The sequence below is a fragment of the Dipodomys spectabilis genome, unplaced genomic scaffold, assembly GCF_019054845.1.
Source record: "Dipodomys spectabilis isolate Male_0828 unplaced genomic scaffold, ASM1905484v1 ptg000051l, whole genome shotgun sequence".
In the NCBI taxonomy this organism is placed as follows: Eukaryota; Metazoa; Chordata; class Mammalia; order Rodentia; family Heteromyidae; genus Dipodomys; species Dipodomys spectabilis.
In genome coordinates, this window is record NW_024870728.1 from 2001409 (window position 1) to 2027716 (window position 26308).

At 46.4% G+C, this 26308-nt stretch overlaps 1 protein-coding gene across 3 annotated transcripts; it reads right to left on the reverse strand.

Annotated features, from left to right (window-relative positions):
* On the reverse strand, window positions 1–26082 carry Cops7b (COP9 signalosome subunit 7B). 3 transcript variants are annotated; one of them, XM_042679306.1, is made up of 7 exons: window positions 25921–26082; window positions 15351–15528; window positions 11510–11585; window positions 9158–9246; window positions 6781–6983; window positions 3937–4042; window positions 1–1253 (listed from the first exon to the last, which is right to left on the reverse strand). In XM_042679306.1, the coding sequence occupies exons 2-7, from the start codon at window positions 15510–15512 to the stop codon at window positions 1095–1097; spliced, it is 795 nt and encodes a 264-aa protein (XP_042535240.1). In that variant the 5' UTR covers window positions 15513–15528; window positions 25921–26082; the 3' UTR covers window positions 1–1094. The 3 variants fall into 3 exon arrangements, with proteins under 3 accessions (XP_042535240.1, XP_042535242.1, XP_042535241.1); XM_042679308.1 differs by lacking the exon at window positions 25921–26082 and adding an exon at window positions 19177–19292; XM_042679307.1 differs by lacking the exon at window positions 25921–26082 and adding an exon at window positions 19181–19290 and having other exon boundaries at window positions 15351–15531.
* Between the last annotated feature and the right edge of the window lie 226 nt (window positions 26083–26308).

Below are 26308 nucleotides of genomic sequence, written 5' to 3' on the forward strand. Positions count from 1 at the left end.
TACAGCAAATCTACACGTTTATTGTTCTGTTCTAGAATGTGCTTTTTCCTCAGTGAGCTTTCAATCAATCCAGGATGCCCACCTCCCCTCGTAAAAACAAAACGAGACACACACACACATACACGCATGCCACCCTCCGACCAGGAGTGAATCCCTGGCCATCAGTCTCTAACAAATATTGACACAGAGGAGGAAAAAGCATGTTGAAATGTATTAGAATCAACCTGTACAAAAAAAAAGTTAAAATATAACCTGAAACTGTTCGAATTCTGAAAGTCTAGTCAAGTCCTTCTTCTGGCCAGGAGTACGGTGTCATCACGGGGCTGTGGGTCGCCGGTGAGGCGGGGAGGGGGGGGCAGAGCAGCAGAGTCCTTCGCCAGACCGAGGCCCCGCCACGAGGCATGGAAGATCTCGCGAGAGCGGATGCTGGCGGCAGCCCCGCAAGGCTGAGCAGTCAGAGGCCAGGAAGAGTGGCCAGCAGAGGACATCGGGCTGGGGGAAACAACTTCTGCCATCTGGGGGACCCCCAGCTCCCTCCGTCAGTGCTCAGATACCAGAGGTGAGTCAGCCAGCACTGCCCACTGACGACAGATTGAGCCAGGCTCAGAGAGGCTGAAAACCCGCAGGTTTAGTAAACATAGCCCAGCATCGCGTCCCTCCACAGCCTGACTGAGAGCTGCCCACAGGGCTAAGGCAGGAGACGGAACAGCGCACGTGGCTTCCTGGCTAGAGATGCCTGCACCATGGTGGGGACAGTGGAATGGGGGCTGGAAAGGAACGAGGTGGGGCCTCCTCTGCAGCCATCCCCAGGCCGGGCAAAGCTGCCTCCGGCTTATGTGCTGAGCAAAAGAACACAGAGACAAGAACCTCCTGCAGGGAAGGCGGGCAGGGCCGACCCGTGAGGACGGAGGATGGCATCCGTGGAGCCCCTGAGTCTGAAGGGAGCATGTGGAGAGGAAGGGGGGGAGGAGGGGAGGGTGCATGGTTGGTGGGGAGGTGCTGGTGAGGGGGGTGGGCGGGTCTGGCACTCACTGCAGGTAGAGAGGGGAGGACAGAGGCTCTTGGTGTCCCCTCCCCACCTGCCCCAGCCAGCCCTAGTGGCGGCCGGAGACCAGACCTTTCACTTTGGACATCTTCTTGGTGGGCTGCCTCTGCTCGGCGTGGGGGGGGCACTCCCGCTCGGCCAGCTGCTGCTCCATCTCCTGAGCTGACGATGAGGCGGTGGCTTTCAGTGTCTTCTTGATGTTGGTGACCTGGAGGGGGAAGCGGGAGGGGGTCAGCGCCAACACTCACAGTAAGGAGGCCGCTCCCCAGCAGGATAGGGGAGGACCGCGCAGGGCTGCCGCAGGAAGACCGAGATGAGTCGCGCAAACAGTGGAACAGTGCTTTCTTGGTCAAAACAGGCAGAAGTGGTCCGGGTGACAGGTAGAATGCAGGGGCAGACAGCAGCGGCTGCAACCCCCACAAAGAAGGGATGATCCGAGCATTCTGGGCTCTGTGACCGCCACGTGCAGAGGCACGAATATCCTCACCAGAGCACACACCACACAACCCCACCATTCTCTCTGAACAAACAACTAGAAAATAGCATTCTGACAACGGGCAAATGAAGAAAATGTAAGAAGACACTTGCAAATGGCCACACGTGGTAAAACACAGCGGAGATGCCGGCACAGAGAAGGCTGAGGCAGAAGGACAGCGAGTTGAAGGTCAGCCTAGGCCAGACGGTGAGACCTGCCAAAAATCAAATGACAAAAAGCCGGGACCAGTGGCTCACGCCTATAATCCTAGCTACTCAGGAGGCTGAGATCAGGATCACAGTTTGAAGCCAGCCCAGGCAGGAAAAGCCATGAAGTTCTTATCTCCAATAAACCACCAGAATACTGGCAGTGGTGCTGTGGCTCAAGAGCACTAGCCTTGAGCTGAAGAGCTGAGGGACAGCGCCCAGGCCGAGTTCAAGCCCCATGACTGGTGGGGAGGAGAGTAGAAGGGGGATTATTTTCTTTCAGTCAACCAAGTAGGGACTCAAAAAATATCTAAGCAACTTCTGAACACTTTTCCATTCTGACACAGATTCTCCATGCCATCTGGTACTACTGCATCACATGTATGCAATAGTTTTCAAATTAGTTCCCAGTCTGGTTTTTGGTGGCTGAATGCACAGCCCTGAGCTCCCTTCATCCTGGGTAGTGCCCGAGGAAGATGTGGCTGCTACAAGGGAGTGCTCTAGAACGGCTGTGCACTCCACACTGCTCAGCACTGCTCTAAGGGCAGACTACAGGCTATTAGAGTTCAGAGCTTTGCAGATTTTGTAAGATAAGATTTGCATAGCTTTTACTGAGGCTCAAAAAGTTTCAGATTTCCTCAGTACCTGGCAAAATCCTATTCAAGGAGGCTGAGAGCTGAGGATTGCAGTTTGAAGCCAGTGCAGGCAGGAAAGTCTGTAAGACTCTGACCTCCAATTATCTACCAAAAAGCCAGAAGTGGAGCTGTGGCTCAAGTGGTAGACTGCCAACCTTGAGTTAAAAAAAGTTCAGGAACAGTGCCCAGGCCCTGAGTTCAAGACCCAGTACTGGAATGTACATGTGCGCACCCATACATGCACACGTACACACGCACACGCACACACGCACACGCACACACACACACACACACACACACACACACACACACGTGCGCGCGCGCGTGCGGTTTCCAATTCTGAAGGGCTTTAGGATTGAGTTTTTAAATCCATTAGGGATGTTCAACCTATATGTAATACATTCTGAAAAGTGTACTAGTTTTTACTTGCACTAACGATATAACGGGATTAAATTTGGGGGGTTTTTTTGTTTTTTTTGTTTTTGTTTTTTGTCGGTCGTGGGGCTTGAACTCTGGGCCTGGGCGCTGTCCCTCAGCTCTTCAGCTCTAGGCGAGCGCTCTACCACTTGAGCTATAGCGCCACTTCCAGTTTTCTGGTGGTTTATTGGAGATAGGAGTCTCACAGTCTCTCCTGCCCCGGCTGGCTTTGAACCGCGATCCTCAGATCTCAGCCTCCTGAGTAGCTAGGATTACAGGTGTGAGCCACCAGCGCCCAGCTAAATTTGGTTTTTGTAAATCTGTTTTCTTTTCTAATGTAATAAGCACACAGTGAGCACCTTCTGTATGTCTCTAGCATCCACACTTGGTACCACACAGACCCAATGGGAAACATCAAGGCTATAAGCTCTGCTTTCTCGTCCTATACCAGTCTAGTCCAAGTTCCCTAGAAGACTATTAAATCCACACATTATTTTGACTTGTGGAGGGGGCCATGGACTTGGCCTCTGATTTCGTTCCCTCAAATATAAATCCTTAGTGCCATCTAGTGACAGCAACAGGCTCTGCCAGCATTCAATATCATTAACACTTCAAGCCCCCAAAACCCCAGCTGCCAGAGAAGGACTTCCAGTGCTAACCAAGACCAGGGATTTTTCCTAAAGGATCTGTGTGTTACCAATGCAGATGACCAGGATATAAAGGCTGCAGCCTATGTCCAAGAAGCCAAAAGTGTCCTCACCAACCACACTCACAGCCTACCTTCATCTTACTTCACTCACTGAATTTTTCCCTTTCTGATTGTGTGCTTAAAAAGTTTCTAATACAGGGCTGGGAAGGTGGCTCAGTGGTAGAGCGCTTGCCTCGCATGCATGAGGCCCTAGGTTCAATTCCTCAGTACCACATAAGCAGAAAAAGCCACAAGTGGTGCTGTGGCTCAAGTGGTAGAGAGCTAGCCTTAAGCTGAAGAGCTGAGGGACAGCGTCCAGGCCCAGAGTTGAAGCCCATGACCGACAAAAAAAAAAAAGTTTTTAATACACATCCATTTGTTTTGAAGATAAATGAACACAGGCACAAAACCCGTGCAAAGGAAGAACCAGGTACCCCCAAGATGGAAGCAAAGGCTCTCTTTCTCCTCACCTCTGCCTCCACCTGCTGCTGAGTCCGGTGGTGGTGCTCTTTGTACTGGTTGGCTCTGAGAACCTGCTGCTCGATGCCCAGCAGAACCGCTTCACAGCCATCACACCTGCAACGGGAAAGCAGCCCTGAGCAGCCGGGATACTCGGCGAGTCTTTGGCCTCAGGACACCCCCTCCCAAAGGCTTCCCAGCACCTTATGGGATTTACTTTAACACCTCTGACTGCTCCCCCTTCCAAAAGATCAACTGATCTAAATATGTAATACAAAACATAAAAATGGTGCTTTGCGGGTAGTTTCTTGAGATTGAAGAAGGAAGAGACCTACAGATGGCACTGAATAGTCCCTCCCTTTCCTCAACAGGAGGCTAAAAAGCCTCCTATTTGGGGACTTGCCCTTTTCCTCAAAAGTTGAAGTTTCTTTTAATTGCACACACTCCTACTCTTTCTGATTTTCCCGTTTTTATTTTGAAATTAAAAAAAAAAAGTTTGCAGGGCACTGGTAGCTCACACCTACAATCCTACATACTCTAGAGGCTGAGATCTGAGCAGAGCAGTTTGTAATTAGCCTGGGCAAGAAAGTCTATGAGACTCCTAACTAACCACTAAAGAGCTCAAAGAGAAGACACAGCTCAAAGTAAGTTAAAAGACAACATCCAGGCCCTGAATTCAAGCCCCCAGTACAGTCATAAATAGATGGATGGATGGACAGACAGACGGAATACTGTAAGCTGGGCACCAGAGACTCATGTCTGTAATCCTTGACTACTTAGAAGGCTGAAAACTAAAGGATCATGATTTGAGGCCAGCCTGAGGAAACAAAGATTACTAGACTCCATCTCCAAATTAACTAGCAAAAACCAAGGCTGGAGGTATGGCTCAAGTTTAAGAGTGCCAACTTAGCAAGTGTAAGGCCCTGAATTCATTCTTTTTGTTGGTGGTGGTGCTGGTGATGGGGCTTGAACTCAGGTCCTTGGCACTGTCTGAGCTCTTTTGCTCAAGGCTAGAGCTCTACTACTTTGAGCCACAGCCCCACTCCCAGTTTCCTGGTAGTTAATTGGAGATGAGAATCTCATGGACTTTTCTGCTCAGGATGGCTTTGAACCTTGGTCCTTAGAACTCAGCCTCCTGAGTAACTAGGATTACAGGCGTGAGCCACCAGCACCTGGCTGAGGCTCTGAATTCAAACCCCAATAAAGCCAATAAAAAAGATGCAATATTGGATTCAATACTGTACATACTTTGGTGGTTTTTTTGGTATTGCTCAACACAGTAATTCTGTTCCAACCCAATGCGCCAATAACTCAATAGAAGTTATACAAATCTACCCTGGTAAGCACCCTTAGACAGTAGTTTGGATAATTCCTCCTGGCCAGCCATTGGGGACTGAACAGAGAAAACTGGGCGTGGTCAACCGTGTACGGGGGTCACACTTCAGACAAAAATCTGTACATACCCAAGTGTCCTCTACTTGGGGACAAGCCAGAGATTCAGTTAGTTGTAAAGAAAACACTTTCCCTGTGCCTGTGCACGAAGCGTGCCGCTCTGCTTGGTGAGGTGGGTGTGCGTGCGTGCGTGTGTGTGTGTGCGTGCGTGCGTGCGTGTGCGCGCGCATGTGCCGCATGTGCCTGCCTGCGACACTCCCTCCCTCCTCCAGTTCCCCTCCACCCCAGCTCGCCCTCACAGCTTCTCTAACATCATCTGGCTGTGTATGTCCCAACTTAGCTAAATAACTATAAGTCTTTAAAGAATATGAAACTGCACTCCCAGGCAATCACATTCCACTAACATTAATGAGAGTATAGCTAAGTTTTTTGTTGCTTTTATAGTACCAAGGACTGAATTTAGGGACTCATGCTGCAAACTCACTACCACTTGAGCCAGACTGTTTTTCAAAAAGGTCTTGCTTACTTTGCCCAATCTGGCCTCAGACCACAATCCTTCCTCTGATTCCTAATTAGCTGGGACCATAAGCTTATGCCACTAAAACCAGCCTGGTTTTGAGACAGGGTCAGCCCAGGTTGGCCTTGAACTGTCATGCTCTTATCTCTCCCTCCACATAGCTAGCATTTCAGACATGGTCCTCAATTATTAGCAGGATGTAAACATATCAATATATAGTTATCATATATTCTATGTGATATAGTTAACATGTGATATAGACTTTCAAATGGAAAGTCATGTTCCAAAGCAGAAAAAAAGAAAAAATGTCTTATGTATAATATCCCTCCCAGTAGTTCACAAATTCCAGACCAATGTTACTGACTCTGAACATAGATTCTCTTAGCCCTTCAACACTGACATCTGAGCTCAGCCGGGAAGAGCGGGACAGGTTACACACGGCAAGGATGCTGCGTAGGTCATCGCCCACGAGTAAAAAAGCCCCCAACTGAACTTAAGAACTAATCTACAACTCTGGCCCAAGGAGCCCCGAAGTGATTCCTGCTGGCAGGCAGCTGTAATACAAACACAGTCCCACTTTCCTGTTCATTGTCCCAAGGCCCCAAGACCTACATCAATCCCTCGGCAGACTTCTGGAAATCCTGCTTGTGTATGCAGAGGCAAGAAGGACATGCCAGCCAGGCACTGATGGCTCACGCCTGTAATCCTAGCTACTGAAGAGGCTGAACCTGAGGATCACAGTTCAAAGCCAGCATGGGCAAGAAAGTCCATGAGACTTTAATCTCCAATAAACCACCAAAAAACTGGAAATGGCACTGTGGCTCAAGTGGTAGAGCACTCGCCTTGAGCTGAAGAGCTGAGGGACAGCCCCCAGGCCCAGAGCTCAAGCCCCATGACTGACAAAAAAAAAAAAAAAGGATGTGCCAGGCACCCCAGCCTGCCTCACCATTCCCTCAGTGTCTTCACGATGTTCCTGATGTCCTGCTTCCGGATGTCCCGGCCGATGCAGAAATCCACTTCAAGCAGCTGCTTTCGCTGGTCCAATTTGCCTTGGATGATGTCCGTGTAGACAGCTTCGATGATGAGGTCCTCAAGTTCCCGGAGATTCCTCATCTCCAGGTCCTTCAGCAGCACAGAGTAGGGGATACACTGTGGAGAGGGTCATGTGACATCGTTACGGAAACCACCTGGTAAGCAGTAATGAAAATTCAGGTTATTACACAGAGCCAACAACTGCTCTGGGCTCGGGCAATGCAGGCCAGTGGTAATAATTAACACACAGTGACCATGAGACGGGTGAATGAACTGTGAGACCAAAGCCTCTTCCTGACTCTCTACATCCTGGACTCTACCCAGCTCTCACTTCCATACCTGGAGCATGCTCTTACAGATCCTAAACCCTCCTTCCAGAGGAAAAAGAAGCACTCTGCTGCCTTCTGGAAGCACAGAGTCTGCAGAAAGTACCAGAATATCCTAAGCCTTCAACAGATCCGGGACAATGAAGAGAACTGGCTGCTTTCCAGAAGAATGACAGAAAAGAACTAAACCACCAGCACATCTTCCTACACATGGCCAGTGGAGATGGTCAGCCCACGAGCATCGTGAAGCTTGCTCCTGCTTCCTCAGACTCTTGGAACCAAAGCCAAATCCCCACCAACAGTTGTCTACTGGGCTGCATCAATGTTCTACATGACTCAAGACGATAAAGTATCTAAATACGTAGGCTGGGTACAATGGCTCACACCTGTAATCCTGTTTGGGAAGCAGAGATCAGAAGGAGTACAGTTCAAGGTCAACCAGGCAAAAAGCAGGACCCCATCTCAAAAACTAAGCTAGGCATGATGATGAACATCTGTGAGCCAAGCTATTTGGAGGCATAGAGGAGAGACTGTCTCTGAGGTCAGCCTTGAGCAAAAACATGAGCGCTTATCTAAAAAATAATTAAGGCAGCCAGGCGCTGGTGGCTCACGCCTGTAATCCTAGCTACTCAGGAGGCTAAGATCTGAGGATCATGGTTCAAAGCCAGCCCGGGCAGTAAAAACCATGAGACTCTTATCTCCAATAAATGACTAGGAAACTGGAAGTGGCGCTGTGGCTCAAGTAGTAGAGTGCTAGCCTTGAGCTGAAGAGCTGAGGGACTGCACCCAGGCTCAGAGTTCAAGCCCCACGACCAACAAAAAAAAAAAAAAAAAGGCAAAACTGGGCTGGGGTGTTGTAAAGTGGCAGAGCACCTGCCTAGCAAGTGCAAGACCCTAAATTCAAACCCCAGTGCCACAAACAAATAAGCCATTTCCTGCAAATCCACTTCATATCACTACTACTTCAGAAATGACAGATCTAAATAAGCAACTGGACACTGAAGGCTCATGCCTGCAATCCCAGCTACTCAGGAGGCTGAGATCTGAACAAGGTTTGAAGCTAGTCCTGGCAGGAAAGCCCGTAAGATCCTTATTTCCTATTAACCACCAAAAAAAAACAGAAGTGGAGCTGTGGTTCCAGTAGTAGAGTGCTTTTTCCTCATTGAGCAAAAAAGCTCAAGGATAGTGTCCAGGCCCCAAGTTCAAGCCTCAGGACTCAGACACATGGATGGATATGGATACACACACACACACACACACACACACACACACACACACACACACACACACACACACACACACACACACACACACACACACACACACACACACACACACACACACACACACACACACACACACACACACACCATCTAACTAACTAAATACCCACCACTAGCCTGGGCACAGCACACTGTGCACTGAGCACTGGAGACACTGGTAACTTGCTATAAGCTGTTTGCTGTTTGAAGTCTTTTTTTTTTTTAATTTTCTTTATTTTTGTTCAGTTGTGGGGCCTGAACTCTAGGCCTGGGCACTGTCCCTCAGCTCTTCAGCTCAAGGCTAGCGCTCTACCACTTGAGCCACAATGCCACTTCCAGCTTTTTCTGCTTATGTGGTGCTGAGGAATCAAACCCAGGGCCTCATGTATGCAAGGTAAGTACTCTACTACTGAGCCACCTTCCCAGTCCAAAGTAAGTCTTTAAACAGCAGCAAATGCTTTCCCTGCAGGAGCCCCACACCAGGCCAGAGCAGATACCTGCTGGTGCAATCACTAGGGGACATGCTTCTTTTCCTGGGTGGAATGGGAATAAGTCTGTACACCATTTCTCTTTTTCCTTTGCCAAGTAAATTCCATGCATTTAGGAGATGACTACCATGTATAGAGGGCAGTTCCCTCACTGATGCCAATGAGATACCCAACTCAGGGTTGGGAGAAAGACAGGAAAGGGCTGGGCACCATACCTTCATTCTCGATGCCAAGCTCACGATGGTGAGGTGCTTCAGTTTGTTCTGCTGAGCTGGGTTCAGTTCTGGCAGGCTTTCCTTGTTGGCTGTTCAGTCCCACCCACCACAAAAATCAAGACACAAAATAAAGTTAGGATTCCTTTTATGGAGTGAGCTCACCCACTCCCCGCCACATCTACAAGGAAATCACTGTCAGGAATCTGCACTTTTCATCAGGCAAACGCTCCGTGAGCACCTCCTGCCTTATCTGGAAGATCACATGCTTCTCCCAAAGAAAACGTTCAGTCTCTACACACAAGGAGTTTAGGCTCCTCCTGAAAGCCAGGCGTGAGGAAACAAAATGCTCCAACAATCATGCTAATACAGTACTCCAAATCCTTTGCAAAGCCATGTGCCTTAAGCATGGCTTGTACATGCATGCACTTTCTAAAGGGGAATCAAGAACAAGGGCTCATGGAGAACTGCAGCACATAACTTCCAGAGACCTCAGCCACACAACTCAATGGCCCAGGACTTGTCCACAGCCTACAAATGCTGTGGACAGGCAGGCCCATCAGAGACAGAGACTATTAGAAGAGAAAGGAAATGAAAGGAAAAGACAAAAAAGAGGGAAAGACGCATGAGAAGGGGAGGAGCGGAAGGCAGCAGACGTACAGGAGATAAAAAGCAAAGCTTCATGGGAGAGGTAGAGCTTGAGATGAGCCTGAGGGATGAGCCAAAGCAGCAATCACAGTAATGATCACAGCAGCAGCTGTGTACAGTCTCTGGATTCCAAAAAGCTGAACCAAGCCCCAGGACTGAACTGACACTCACAAAAAAGTGCAAGGTTCCAGTGGTTCACATTTATAATCCTAGCTACTCAGGAAGCTGAGATCTGAGGATCAAGGTGGGAAGCCAGCCTTGGCAAAAAAAAAAAGTGACTAAGATTCTATCTGTAACCAGTCAAAAAGCTGGACAGAGGGCTGGAAGGTGGCTCAGTGGTAGAGTGCTTGTCTTTCATGCTTGAGGCCCTGGGTTTGATTCCTCAGCACCACATAAGCAGAAAAAGCCAGAAGTGGTACTGTGTCTCAAGTGGGAAAGTGCTAGCCTTGAGATGAAGAGCTGAGGGACAGCACCCAGGCTGAGTTCAGGCCCCATGACCGACAAAAAAAAAAAAAAAGCTGAACTAGAGGTATGGTTCAAGTGCAGGAGCTCCAGTCATGAGTGAAATAGCCCAGCAAGAGTACTAAGATCTGACTTCAAGCCTTGATATCATTACACAAGGCTCACATAAACCACAATAAGTCTAGGGACATGGCTCAATGGTAGACTGGTACATAACAGAATGTTAAAAATGAGTATAAGGAGACTTGGTGGTATATCTCTATAATCCCAGCAGCTGGGAGGCTAAGGAAGGAGGACTGTGAGTTCAAGGACAGGCTGGCTGCAAAGTGAGATCCAAAACCCAAAAAACAAAGGAAGGAAAGATAGAGGAGGGAAAGGAAGAAGAAGGAAGGAGGGAATAGGAAGAGAAAGAGGTAGGGAGGAAGGGGAATATTTAGTTTTTAGCAGTACTGAGGTTTGAATTCAAGTCTTCATGCTTGCTTAGCTTGCTTGCTCAGCTGACATTCTACCTCTTGAGCCGTGACTCCAGCCTGGGTTTTTGCTGATTATTCTGGAGACAGTCTTGTGGAATTTTCTGCCTGGGCTAGCTTCTAACCTAGATACTTGGGCTCTCAGCCTCCTGAACCAGCTGGATTACAGGAGGGAGCTACTGGTACCCAGCAAAAGAAACTATTTTGATAACAATGAAATATTTTACTAGTGGGTACGCTAACAGTTCATGTCATTGCTGAGTGCTTTATAAATACCAGTTCTCAGTAGCTCATCTGAGAAATAAACAGGGCTCTATCTGTGGGTGGACATACAAGTCCCCATTTTAACCCAGAGGAGATAAAAGGGGAAAGGGGCAATTTCTTTTGGGAGGTCACCTACAGAAGCACAGTAGGATGAGAAACAACCAGGTCAAAAGTCTTCCCCTTGCCAGATGCCAATGGCTCACACCTGTAATCCTAACCACTCAGGAGTCTGAGATCTGAAGATCGAATTTGGAAGTCAGCCCAAACAGGAAAGTCTGTAGGACAATTAACCACCAAAAAACTGGAAGTGGAGTTGTGGCTCAAATGGTAGAGTGTTAGCCTTGAGCATAAAAGCTTAGGGATAGTACCCAAGCTCAAGATCCAGAACCAGCACACATACATGCATACATGCTTGCGTGTGCATACACACACTATATCTTCAACACTGATGAACCTCAGAATCAAGCAACAATGTAAAGACAAGCATTTTGAAGGCCCTTAACCAACTCACCCATGTAATCAGGGTATGTTCCATAGGCAAACAGGTTCAGCAACTGCAAATAAGCAGCATTAGCCCCTTCCGCAAGCTGAGGAGAAAAAGCAAAGTTCACCCAAGAGCAGACATCTACCCATCACTACAGTGTTACACAGGACTGGTGAGCACATGCTGAAGACCCCCTGACTGTTTACTCTGTACATTTCAGTGGCCTGTGAGGTCTCTTCCAGACCATTAGTGTCTTGGTGAACAAGATTGTTACAGTCTCAAAATGAGTCATTCTTCCTTGGGAAGATGAAAATGTTTTACACTAAATACAATATGCTCAAATAACATCTCTCTCTTCTTTCTCTAATTCTCTTCTTTCTCATGTTCTCTCTCAATCTGTCTGTCTCTGTCTCTGTGTCTCTCTGTGTCTTTCTGTGTCTCTCTGTCTCTCTCTCTCCAGTGTGCATGCACAGCACTCAGCACTGGAAGCAGTGCAGGTTTTCTCAGGATTCCCTTTGTATCCAAATCAAGACTGGCTGGACACCAGTGACTCAGGCCCATAATCCAACTACTCGATGAGGCTGAGAGCTGAAGACTGCAGTTCAAAGCCAGCCCAGGCAAGAAAATTCATGAGACTCTTATCTCCAATCAACTTCCAAAAAGCAAGAAATGGAGCTGTAGCTCAAGTAGTAGAGTCCTGGCCTTGAGAACAAAAGCTTAGAGATAGCACTCAAGCCCTGAGTTGAAGCTCCAGGACCTGCACAAGAAAGAAAAAAAGAAAAAAGATTGGAGCAGTCCTGTGTACAAGGTGTGATATTAACACAAACTGAGTTAAACTTAGTTCCACATTTCAGGACTACTGTGGACTATGAACCTTGGGAGAGATGTATGTGTATGATGGAAAAGTCAGGCTGGGTTAAGAAGTAAGAGTATAAAACTTTCCAGGACCAGTGGCTCATATCTATCTTTACTCCTAGCTACTTAGGAGGCTGAGATCTGAGGATCATGGTCCCAAGCCACTCCAGGTAGGAAAGTTCATGAGATTCTTACCTCCAATTAAGTACCAAAAAAGCCAGAAGTTGCACTGTGGCTCAAGCAGTAGAGTGCTAGCCTTGAGCAGAGAGAAGCTCAGGGACAGTGCCAAGGCCCTGAGTTCAAGCCCCAGGACTGGCGCAAAAAAAAAAAAACAACAACAAAAAACTACTTACTTTTTACTAATGCTGATGGCAAAGAGCCATCTGTAGAAGAAAACCCAAAAGCACCACTGTTTGATCTGGAAATGCCCTCCTACCTACCTATACCTACCTACACTGCCTGCTTCTTAAACTGCAAACAAGCTGGTCCTCTTTCTTCCAACTTACCAAAACAGAAAGCCAAAACAGAATTAACAAGGGGAAGATACCAATGGCAAATCTACACAATTTTAGCTTGTTTTTAAAAAAATAGCTAAAATTTGAGCCAGCGTGGGCAGGAAAGTCCATGAGATTCTTCTTATCTCCAATTAACCACCAAAAAGCAGAAGTGGAGCTGTGGCTCAACTCGTAGAATGCTAGCCTTGAGCACAAAAGTTCAGGGACAGCACTCAGGCCCTGAGTTCAAGCCCCAGGACCACCATGCTCCCCCCCGCCACACACACACACGTTCCAGAACTACATCTGTAATTTCAGACCACTGAAAGGTAACAAGCTTATAATCAACTCACACATGAAAAAATATACACTGTGGGGAGATAAAGGTGATTTACTAAGCACCCCAGGAAGAAGTCTACTTACTCAGGTTACATAAACCTCCAGTAGTCCCTGACTCAGAACTGCAAGAGAGCTGGTACTTTTCAGATAATTACAAAATGAGCTGGAACAGACTCTTTTCTCAAGAGTACATACTCCAAAACTTCTCCCTACTATCCTCAATCAATAATGTAGCACCATTTTTAAGTCCATCCATTTCTTCTTAGCTAATCTTTCATAGTTACAAAAAAAAAAAAAAAAAAACCACCTATCTGGCATATTTATTAGGGCTTTTCATGAGTCTAAAGAGCCATGTTATCTTTTGGTTATCTCTTCTGCAAAAATAAACCCAGTTCTCTCCAATCTTTCTCAACAATTCATTTAAATTTTTACTGAAAGCCTACTATGTTCTTAGTTCCAAAGAAACTTAATACTTTAGCCAGCAAGACTGACATGAAAAACCAATTTGTAATTAAAAAATAGAAGTGCTCTCTTTTTCCACCTCTGGCCATCAGAGTAAGAAAAGCCATGTGTGGACTGGTAATGGGGTACTACTCTAGTCTCCTGATTAAGAGGAATAAGCAAGCTGGGCACCAGTAACTCCTTCCTATAATCATAGCTATCAGGAGGCTAAGATCTGAAAATTGAGGTTCAAAGCCAGTCCAGGAAGGAAAGTACATGCGATTCTTACCTCCAAGGCTTACGTACTAGAGCACTAGCCTTGAGCAAAAAAGCTAAGGGGCAGCATCCAGGCTTTGAGGTCATGCCCCAGTAATAGCACCAAAAAAAAAAAAAAAAAAGAGTAACAAGAAGACATATAGCGCCACTGAGCCCATTCACATGAAGGCCCACAGCTCAAGTTACAACTGACTGTGGGAGCAGAGCCAGCAGCTGATGGAAAAGGTGGCATGGTCACCATGAAAGTGATGACCCACCCAACAAAAGCCAGCCACCTCCTATGTGCAGCCCTGCACCACCAAGAACTCAGAGACCACTCTTGGCAGCATCCAGCACAGCAGTACCACACTGAGAGCTGTGCAGCATGCCATCCTGCGTAATGATGGCTGCTGATGGCAAAGAGGAAATTGACCTCCCCAACCAACAAATCTGGAGCTCCGAGCACTCTTTCAAAGTAGAAAAGATGTTTGTTCTTAAAGAAATGCAGAAAATTTTAAGTGTCTCTGGTGACATGTAGAGATTAAAAGAGTAAGATACTTTATGTCTCTTTGTGCCATATGGTCATTCAACAGATCTTCTCATTTTTGAGGTGCAATGACAAAAACTGGATACAACAGTCAAAGTAAGCAAACTGGAGCACTCTCTCAAGTACATGCCTTTTAGCACATTTACTTCATTTATTTCAGCACTGTCCTTCCACAGAAACCATCAGTATTTTCCTACTCAGGCCCATGTTATGCTTAATAGCAGTAATGTCTGCTCTGTGTGTTCCAAACCAATCTTCCCTCTCTATATTGCTTTGGAGATTTTGTCCTTCAAAATGCTTGAAACAAGCTGGGTGCTGGTGCCTCACACCAGTAATTCTAGCTACTCAAGAGGCTCAGGACTCAGGACTGCAATTTGAAGTGAGCCTGGGCAGAAAAGCCTATTTATACTCCAATTAATTACCCAAAAAACCAGAAGTAAGCTGTGGCTCAAGTGGTAGAGCACTAGCCTTGAACACAGGAGCTCAGAGACAGTATTCAGGCCTGAGTTCAAACTTCAGAACTGGCACTATGTTTCTAATTTTTCAAGAGCACTGTGACACTTTTACTATCATTCAGATAGCTAACAATCCAATTCAATTTGACCCAAGTTCAGGAAAAAATACTGAATAAAAGGAGCCCAACACAGTACCCCGACAAGTAATTCCCATTCCTCAACAGGGTACCTAACAAGATCCTTGTAACTCAGCAATGCAACTCTATGAGAACCTGGAGAAGTACAGAAAAGATGACAAGAGAATGATGAAAGGAGTGATGCTGATCAAGATATACATTGTGTACATACACTGACAGGTTATATGGAAACTTCTTTCTGCAACTAACTGAAGAAGACATGTTTTAGAAGGTTACTTTGTAATTAACCTATACAAATTAAAAAAAAAAAAAAAAGACAAGAGAAAGTTTGAAAGCCACTCTTACCTCCTGCACATTGGCTAGTTCCAGCAGTTCTCCAAAGACATATACTCCAGGAGCCTCCAACACCTGACTTATAAGAGCAGTAAGGGCTGAGCCACTGGTACCTTTGGCTAATAAAATAAACTGCTCCAGGAGGTTACTTGAAGGTTTCTGTTCACCTGCCATTCTCTGGCCTTGAGATCTGTCCAAAAGGGAAAGTGTGTCAGACATTCTTCCTTCTTCTTTCCAGATACCAAAACACTTGGATTTTACAGTGTTCACAAATAAAAAACAGCTACAAGTCAAGAAGCAATGACTATTTCTTGAGATGGGTAAAGTTCAACCTGGCGCTAATAGGACTTTCTCCTTACTTCTTAAGTTTGAAATACACTTTGTAAAAGACATCTGTCCTTCCAAAGGTTTTACCTTCTAAGTTCTTCCCTCCCACCCCCACCTCTGGGCTTGAACTTGGGGGCCTAAGTGCTGTCCCTGAGCTCTTTTTATTCAGGCTAGCATTCTATCACTTTAAGCTACAGCTCCACTTCTGGTTTTCTGAGTAGTTTATTAGAAATAAAAGTCTCATGAACTTTCATGCCCAGGCTGACTTTGAACCATGATCCTCAGATCTCAGCCTCCTGAGTAGCTAGGATTACAGGTGTAGCCACCGGTGCCAGGCTCTACCTTCTAAGTTCTTAAAGCTTATGAAGACCTAAAGAAACATAGGGGTTTCTTAGGGCAATGTTACAGCTTATTTATTGTCTAAAGCCAGACATAGATTTTAAAAAGACAATAATCATACTTCATTAAAAACAAAACATGGGGGCGGGGAGGTCAGGAGGGAAAAACTGGGAGAAAAGTAAATGAGGGAAGGGATGAAACTATACAAAAAGAAATGTATTCAGGGGGCTGGGAAGGTGACTCAGTGGTAGAGTACTTGCCTTGCATGCATGAGGCCCTGGGTTTGATTCCTCAGCACCACATAAGCAGAAAAAGCCACAAGTGGCGCTGTGGCTCAAGTGGTAGAGCGTTAGCCTTGAGCTGAAGAGCTGAGGGACAGTGCCCAGGCCCAGAGTTCAGGCCCCACAACCGGCAAAAAAAAAAAAAGAAAGTAACCTTTGGGCTGAGAAGGTGGCTCAGTGGTAGAGCGCTTGCCTTGCATGCCTGAGGCCCTGGGTTTCGATTCCTCAGCACCACATAAGCAAAAAGAAAAAAGCCGGAAGTGGCGCTGTAGCTCAAGTGGTAGAGCGCTAGCCTTGAGCTGAAGAGCTGAGGGACAACGCCCAGGCCCAGAGTTCAGGCCCCCAACCGGACCAAAAAAAGAAATGTACTCAGCCAGGCGCCGGTGGCTCACGCCTGTAAGTCCATGAGACTCTTATCTCCACTAAAACCACTAGAAAACCGGAAGTGGCACTGTGGCTCAAGTGGTAGAGCACTCACCTGGAGCTGAAGAGCGCAGGGACAATGCCCAAGCCCAGAGTTCAAGCCCCACGACTGACCAAAAAAAAAAAAGTACTTATTACCTAACTTATATAACTGTAACCCCTCTGTATTACCTTTACAATGAAAAAAAAAAAATTAAATCTCATTAAGAACTGGAGGTAAGGGTGGGGAGGGAAGAGTTGCGGAAGTGGAGAGGGAAGGGATGGTAGGGGGAAAACAAAGGAGGAGGTAACAATGCTCGATAGGAAATGTACTTATTACCTTACTCATGTAAGTGTACAGTATTTTTACAATAAAAAACATATAAAAAAGAATAAAAGGGGGCTGGGAAGGTGGCTCAGTGGTAGAGTGCATGCCTTGCATGCCAGAGGCCCTGGGTTCGATTCCTCAGCACCATATAAGCAAAAAGAAAAAAGCTGGAAGTGGCGCTGTGGCTCAAGTGGTAGAGCGCTAGCCTTGAGCTGAAGAGCTGAGGGAGAGCGCCCAGGCCCAGAGTTCAGGCCCCATGACCGGACCCAAAAAAAAAAAAAGAATAAAAAAGAAAAAAGAAAAAAGAACTGGAGGTTAAAAAAAAAAGATGAAGAACAATAAAATAAAATAAGAACTGGAGGTATATGTAGTTCAGAGGTACAGTAATGCTTAGCAATCCCAAAGCCCTGGGTTCCACCCCTAGCAACACAAGGGGAAAGAGAGAGAGAGAGAGAGAGAAACATTTAAGCATAGGAAAATGAAAAAAAGTCATTGTGAGTAATAAGGAATAACACACTTAAACTTAAAAAAATACATGAGTAAGTCTATGGGGAAAATCCCTCCATCACTGACCTGTGACATTTTACCAAATGACTTCAGACCTTGTACTAAATCTCAACAATAACAGAATTTGAAAAACAATTTAGATATTGTATTGCCATCTCCAAGACAATTTAGTTCCAGAGGGCCCTTCAAATACACAACCTAATGCATGCTGAGTGCACACCTCTTCTATAGAAGTCACACACACACACACACACACACACACACAAAAAAAAAAGCCAGGTGCCAGTGGCTCACACTTGTAATCCTAGCTACTCATAAGGCTGAGATTTGAGGATCACAGTTCAAAGCCAGTCTCATCAGGAAAGTCCATGAGATTCTTATGTCCAATTTACCAACAGAAAATCAGAAGTGGAGCTGTGGCTCAAAGTGGTAGAGTGTTAGCCTTAAGTGAAAAACTTAAGCAGTGCCCAGGCCCTGAGTTCAAGCCTCATGACCAACAAGAGTGAATAAATATATATATATATATGTATATATATATATATATATATACATATATATATATAATAAAATATGGTCTTCTATAAATGATACATTCTTTGGAATAGAAAAAAGGGAAAGAGGTTTGTATAACTGAATGACACAAAGGAGAATAGCTTTGGACAAGAGAAACTAGCTGTAGAGCAGCAACTCTCACATTATTAGAAAAACAAGTATGTGACCTCACATAGATCACCTCATAAAGTCCTGTCAGAGACAGAAAAAGTGAAGTACTAGAAAATAAAGTGTTCTGGGGAGCGAAGAGAAAGCAAAGGTGAGAGAATGACAGGTAGAGGGGGAAGGGAGGAGGAGGCCAGGGAGGTGGGGATGGTGGACAGGAAAGAAGGAAGGAATAACTGGCTCAAATGGATATTTGTCTGAAGACACAAAGGAGGATCTCAGCTAAGAGACAAAAAGAGGAGTGTTAGGGGTGAAGAGGAGGCAAGAAATGGGGAGAAATTTCGGTGCCTCCAAAAGATCTCAGGCAAGAGCAAAGCTTGTGCGGAAGCCTGTAAGATCGCGGCAGTCACTTTCTCCTGGAGTGGGGGTGGGGGTGGGGTCCCGAGGCCAGGGGATGGAGATAAATTCCCCACAGGAGAGGGCGCTACTTGGGTGGATAGGAGGAGGACAAAAAGGCAGGCTTTGGGGGCAGCTCGGAGGCCGAGGGTCGCCAGCTGATGGGGGTGTCAGGATCGGAGACCCACGGTGGCAGAGAGGTGGGGGTCGGGGTAAGGAGGCTGAGGGCGGCAGACATTGGTGGAGGTCAGGGTCGGAAGGCCGAGGGCGGCGGACAGAGGAGAGGGTCTGGGAAAGGAGGCCAAGGGGGGCGGAAAGAGGTGGGCGGGGGGGGGGGGGTTGGGGTCAGAGGCCGAGGGGCGTCGGACAGAGGTGGGGGTCGGGGTCGGATGCCGAGCGTGGCGGACAGAGGTGGGGATGGGGTGTGGAGGCCGAGGGCAGCGGACAGGGGTGGGGGTCCGGCAGGGCGGAGCGGAGCCCGGGGCGCCATCCCGGGCGGGGGCGGGGCGGGGCCACCGGGGTTTCTGTGGTGTCCGTGAAGCCCGAGAGGCTGCCGAGACCCACACCTCGCCCCACGGCCCGCCCTCCCCACGCCCTCTACCTGTCCCCGCGAGTCTCTCTGGTCCTCTCGTCGTGGTCGCCGGCGCGGCCTCCCGGAGCCTGCCCGCAGGTTGTCAAGCGTCCATGATCAGCCCGGCGTCCGGCGCTTTTCTACCTCCGCCGCCCCGTCGCCGGGGTGGCTCCCCCGGAACCCGCACGCGCTGCACTCGAGTTCCGCGCGCACAAGGTTCCCGGGGGGGGGGGGGTGAGGAGAGAGAGCGCGAGCGAGCGAGCGAGAGCAAGAGAGAGCGACACCGCGAGACAGCAGGGGGTCGGGCCCAGCTGCCGTCGGCGGGCTGGGTGGAGAAGCGAGTGAGGAGGGGACCCAGAAGGATGGGGCCCAGGCGATCCCGGGGGCCTAACCGAGGCTGTCGTAACCATCCAGGGCCCTAAACCCATTCTTGGAGCTTTATCCTTGGAGCTGCCGAATGAAAGTACGGCTCCTCCCGGTACAGAGAAACGTGAGGCCTAGAAACAAGCAGCATTGTACATAGGGGTATAAATACAACAAGTCAGATAATCAGTACAATGCATCTCGATCAGTGTCTGTTGTTCTGCTGAAACCAAGGAGCATGTTCTTTTTTCTTCTTCTTCTTTTTTTTTTTTTTTTGTACCAGTCCTGGGGCTTGAACTCTGGGCCTGGGCACTGTCCCTGAGTGCCTCTTGTTCAAAGCTAGTGCACTCCTCCACTTGAGCCACAGCTCCACTTCCAGCTCTTTCAGTGGAGAAAAGAGTCTCACAAACATTTCTGCCTGGGCTGGTTTTGAACCACAATCCTCATATCTCAGCCTCTTGAGTACCTAGGATTACAAGCCCACCTGAAATGTGCCTACAGCTGTGACTTTTTGCTAGTTAATTGGAGATGAGAGTCTCCCTATTTGTCTCTCCAGATTGTCCTCAAGCCTGGATTCTCAGATCCCAGCTTCTTAGTAGTTGGGATTATAGGCATGAGTTGCGCCAACAATGGTTCATAGAATTGCACTGGATGCCAGCTAACTGCCCTGGAAAGATGATTAAGAAATGCCACATAATTGGATAAACTGATTTCTTTATAGCCGCAAACATTTAAGTCTTGAAGACAAGGAAAAGAGCCCTATTTACCTACTGAGCAGTGGAATGTGAAATCAAACACTCGGATGCTTAGGAGCTTCACATCAATCAAATCATTTCTTAAAAAAATACTTTTAGCATCTGTAATGTTCTAGCTAGTGTTGGATAAAACACGATTCTTGATAAAACAAAGTTTTTTTTTTCCCCCTCAAGAAGCTCCAGTGGGGGGCTGGGAAGGTGGCTCAGTGGTAGAGTGCTTATATTGCATGTATGAGGCCCTGGGTTTGATTCCTCATCACCACATAAGCAGGAAAAGCCAAAAGTGATGCTGTGACTCAAGTGGTAAAGTGCTAGCCTTGAGCTGAAGAGCTGAGGGACAGCGCCCAGGCCCAGAGTTCAGGCCCCATGATGGACCAAAAAAAAAAGCTAATAAATATATTTTAAAAAAAGAAGAAGCAGCTCCAGTGTATTAAGTGTGGTGAGAAAGATATGACATCACTTTCAAATTGTAGAAGAGAATAGAGTAAGCCAGACATTGTGGTTTACACTTGTAATCTGAGTTATTAGCTATCAGAGGTTGGGAGAATCAAAATTCCAGCTTGTTCAAGCAAAAGGTTAGTGAGACCCCCATCTCAACCAATGAAGTGGGTCATCCCAGCTATGAGAGATTAGGGGAGTATCATGGACTCATGCTGACTTGAGGACAAAAATTCCAGATCCTATCCAAAAAAATAATGGAAGCAAAAAAGACTGGGGGCATGGATCAAGCAACAGATAACATAGAGCATATGCCAAGTGAAGGAGTTTTTATTTTCTCTTAAGTGTAACAAGGAACTGTTAGGGTTTTTAAGGTGGAAAGGAGAGTGAAGAACTGCCCTCTGAGAATGATCACCACACGGGCGATACAGGACTGAGATAGTTGTAGACAGGACTGGAAGCAGGGAAACTCCTGAGATGATTGGTTTATTCCAGATAAAACACAGGAGATTTGAACAAAACTGGACATGAAAAAGAAGGGCCTGGGGCTGGGAAGATGGCTCGGTGGAAGAGTGCTTGCCTTGCATGCATGAGGCCCTGGGTTCCATTCCTCAGCACCACATAAGCAGAAAAAGCCAGAAATGGCACTGTGGCTCAAGTGATAGGCACTAGCCTTGAGCTGAAGTGCTGAGAGACAGTGGCCAGGCCCAGAGTTCAGATCCCACATCCAACCAAAAAAAAAGAAGGGCCTGGTGCTGTAGTGAATGCAGGGAGAGGGAAAGATACCCAGGATTCTGGCCCGAGGGACTCAGGCTGACTGAAGATGGTGCTAAATGCATAGGGCAGTGGAAGCAGGGTGGGAGGAAGACAACTGGATACAATCTGGGTTAATAAAATTTCTAGCAATAGCAGGGCACCGGGGGCTCAGGCCCATAATCCTAGCTACTCAGGAGGTTGAGATCTGAGGATTTCGGTTCAAAGCCAGCCCAGGCAAGAAAGTCCATGAGATGCTTATCTCCAATTAACCACCAGAAAACCAGAAGTGGCGCTGTGGCTCAAGTGGTAGAGCCCTAGCCTTGAGCTGAAGAGTGCCCAGGGCCAGAGTTCAAGACCCACAGGGAAAAAAAAAAAATCTAGCAATGCCTCTGCATGGTCAAGGGGAGTCCAGACTCCACAGGGCTGCAGTAAAAGCCCTTCTCAGTGTGTCTCCCACTAGCCCTTCCAACCTGGTCTCCCCTACCACCTTCATAGCCCAAACTCCAGGCCTTTCTATGCCCAGCCAACTTGGATCAGACCTGTGCTCAGGCTTGCTTCTCTTCTTTTTTGAAATGTTCTTCTCTCATCATTTGTTTAAAAAAAAAACTATTAGCCCTACAGACAAAAATTTTCTAAATTCAGGCCAGATACAGGTGGCTCACGCCTAGAATCCTACCTACTCAAGAGGCTGAGATCTGAGGATTACCATTTGAAGCCAACCCAGGCAGAAATGCCTGTGAGATTCTCAGCACAAATTAATCAATTAAAGCCAGAAGTAGAGTGTGGCTCAAGTGGTAGAGTGCTAACCTTGAGCAAAAAAGTTCAGGGACAGTGACCAGACCCTGAGTTCAAGCACCAAGAATGCCATATGTGTACACACACACACACACACACACACACACACACACACACACACACACACACACACATCCCCTAAATTCAATGCAAAATAAGTTCCATGAGAAAACACTAACATACAACATTAAAATTAAAAATCTCTAATTACACAACTTGTGGGTGGAAACAAGAGGGAAAAACTGGTAGCAAGGGAAGGGATGACACTGTCCAGAAAGAAATGTACTCTTATCTGACTTAGGTAACTGCAACCCCTCTATACATCATCTTTATAAAAACAAAGCAAAAATAAAAATAAAGCCTGGCACTGATGGATCTTAGCTACTTAGGAGGCTGAGATCTGAGGATCATGGTTCAAAGCCAGCCCACAGAAAAGAACATGAGACTCTTATCTCCAAATAACCACCAGAAAACTAGTGGCCCTGCGGATCAAATTGGTAGAGCACTAGCCTCGAACAAAAAAAATCTCAGGGACCCTGCCTAGATCCTGAGTTAAAGCACCACAACCAACAACAACTACAACAACAACAAAAAAAAAACAAACAGTACTCATTACCTGACTTGTGTAACTGTAACCCCTCTGTACATCACCTTGTAATAACAATTTAAAAAAAGAAAAAAGTAAAGAATCACACAAAAAAAATAAGAATTTCTGTTTCAAAAGGCCATCAGTAAGTGATTGAAAAGACAAGCCTCAGCCTTAGGAAAGAAATTTGAAAAGCACAGAGCACAGACCACACAAAGGAACTCCATATCCAGACTATGGAAAGAGTGACAAATCAGTAAGAAGGCAATCACCCAATTGTTTAAAAATGGGGGACACTGGGGAAAAGCGAGGGAAAGGATAACACTGCCCAAAAAGAAATGTCCTCATTACCTGACTTATGAAATGGTAACCCCTCAGTACAACACCTTATAACAATAAAACTATACTTTTAAAAAACACAATCAAGAAAAAAATGGGCAAAACTTGAACAGGCACTTCACAAAAGAGGATATTCAAATAGGCAATAAGCATAAGAAAAATTCTCATCATCCCAAAAATATAAATAACTTCATAAAATCTGCCACTTAACCAGATAACTAAAATTAAAAAGACTGAATAACAGCAGTTTTCACAAGGATACAAGACAACTAGAACTCTCTCACGTTTCTGGTAAATGCATAAACTATACTATTGCCTTGGAAAGCTGGCAATATCTACAATTTCTGATCGTATTCATGGCCTCCAAGACAGCTACTTCTCTCCTAAACTCTGTGTACAGACCTACCCAAAGGAAGATATGCATGCTCATGTAAGTATGCAGCTGTGGCCAGGTGCTGATGGCTCACCCCTGCAATCCTCCAACTTGGAGGTTGAAAGTGGGAAGATTGAAGTTTAAAGCAAGCCTGGGAAGAAAAGTTGGTGAGACATCTTCTCAACTCCTAAACCAATACAAGGTTCATACTTGTCATCCTAATCTATATGCTGGGCTGAGACCCAGAGCACTGCAGTTCCAAGTCATGTGTCCTAGTAGGAAGCAAGAGCCTATCTTTAAGATAACCAGCAAAAAAACAAGACTGAGGCATGGCTCAACAGTAGAGCACCTATTTAGCAAGTATAAGACCAAGTTAACCCCAGTACTATCACCACCCAAAAAAAAAAAAAAAAAAATTAACCTACTGTTAGAAACAGTTTAAAAAAGAAAAAAGTCTAAGCCAGGTGCTGTTGGCTCACGCCTGTAATCCTAGCTACTCAGGAGGCTGAAATCTGAGGATCACGGTTCAAAGCCAGCCCGGGCAGGAGAGACCGTGAGACTCCTATCTCCAATAAAAACCACCAGGAAACCGGAAGTGGCGCTGTAGCTCAAGTGGTAGAGCGCTCGCCTTGAGTTGAAGAGCTGAGGGACAGCGCCCAGGCCCAGAGTTCAAGCCCCATGACCGACAAAAAAAAAAAAAAAAAGTCTAGCTGTCACCAATAACTCAATGTCATATACATACAGTAGATTACTACTCAGCAACTGGCAGAAAAATGTCACAAAACTGTTGACGAATAAGCCAGACATATACTGTACACACTGTATGATTACACTTAAATGAAATTCAAAACTGATCTAGTCAGTAATAAGTCAGAAAAATGGCTGCTTATCTCTAGAAATAAGAGCACAGTTCTGATTATGAAGGGGCACAAGTGAATGCTGGAAATGTTCTTTATGTTGATTTGTGTGGGGACAACAGGGATATATATGTATACCACAGGTATACTCATGAACACAAACATTTAAGGGAGTCTTGTATAGTGGCATACATCTGAATTCCAGCACTCAAGGGGATAAGACTTTGAGTTCAAGACCGGCCTGGTCTCTACAGAGCAAGCTCTAGGGCTAACATTGCAAGATTCTATCTCAGACAAATAGAAGGCATGTAAACAAAACATTTAAAGATTAAAAAAATTCATAATATAGAAAAAATTATCCTACCCATCTTTCAAGTTCAAATGACACTTTGTCCATAAAGGGTTTTTTGGGGTTTTGTTTTGTTTTTTGGTTGAGAGGCTTGAATTTAGGGCCTGGACACTGTCCAGGTTCTAGCCTCTTTTGCTCAAGGCTAGCATTCTACCACTTTTAGCCATAGCTCCACTTCTGGTTTTTGAGTAGTTAATTAGAGATAAGACTCTCACGAGCACTTTTCTGCCTAGACTGGCTTTGAACCCCGATCATCAGAGCTCAGCCTCCTGAGTACCTAGGATTACAAGCATGAGCCACTGGCGCCCAGCTTATCCATAAAGTTTTATCAGCTGTTATGAATCTCTCCATCAGACCTCTGTGGCAGTCTGATGTCATTTCTTTCATGTCATTTTGTCACACTCCACCTTGAGTCTCCTTATTTGATCATATCTTTCACCTTCACCGACTCAGTGCTTGACAAATAATAGAACCTGAAAGCATGTTTGTTGAGTTACATGGAAAAAAACTGGGTGGGTGCCCAGATGGGTAAAAAGGGGGGGACAGGAACAGGAAAGGAGTCCTAGGAAAGGTCAAAGGAAGTCTCCTAGGAGACTTCCATTCTAATTTTACCTACTTCCTGAAATCATACTAAGAGTCACCTTGAAAGATAAAGAAAAAAGTCAAAACACTAAGTCCTACCTACACTAAGGATAAATAAATATCACACTTTTTCTCTTTCAGGAAACCTGCTCTGGGAGTTTCAGTCTTGGATGGGAAAACTCTTCTTCAAGGAGAATAACAATCACATTGTCATGCTACTAAAAATAACATCCCCTGGGTGTGCAAAGAGCCACACTGCACATCAGAAAACTTAAGGCCGAATTCGAACTCTGTTCCCCACTATAGCCAATCTCTTCTCCTCTCTGGGCCTCAATTTCCTCAAATGTAAAAACAAAAGGAACTGGGTTGGCAAACTGTTTATAAAGTCCCTTCCTGTACTGACATTCTGACTATAAAGGTCGATAGCTCTCTCAGTCCAAAGCAGGGGTAACACCAAAACCCCCAGCAACACACGCAAAAGGCGCCGAGACCCACCGACGAGCAGGATTTGAGGAAGTCGTTCGGTCCCACAGTCTTTCATGGTTTAATGAGTGGTTTTTGTTTGTTATTTGCAGCCTTACCATGATTTGCAGAAGACTTCTGGGTTCCGCGTAAGCAGAAGTTAATAAACGGTGGGCTGTCATCTCCTCTTGAGGGGGGAAAAGGGTCCTCCCGCCCGCCTTCAAGCCTCAGGGATCCAAAAGCCACCAACCCGACTGGCGGGTTGAATTTGCGCACACTGCGCGGCACACTGGAGCCTAAGTTAGATGGACGGGACGTGGGGAATTCTGGGATTTGTAGTCCCCGGCTTCTGGTGGTTGGCGGGGATCTGAGGTCCCTGCCGCGCCCTAGAATGCTGGGAAGTGTAGTCCTAGCTACTTTTCACAGTGCAACCTGCCATCGTTTCAGACCGCTCGTGTGCTCAGCCACGGGAGTAAGCCCCCTGAGCCTCTTCTGTTCGTAAGCTGT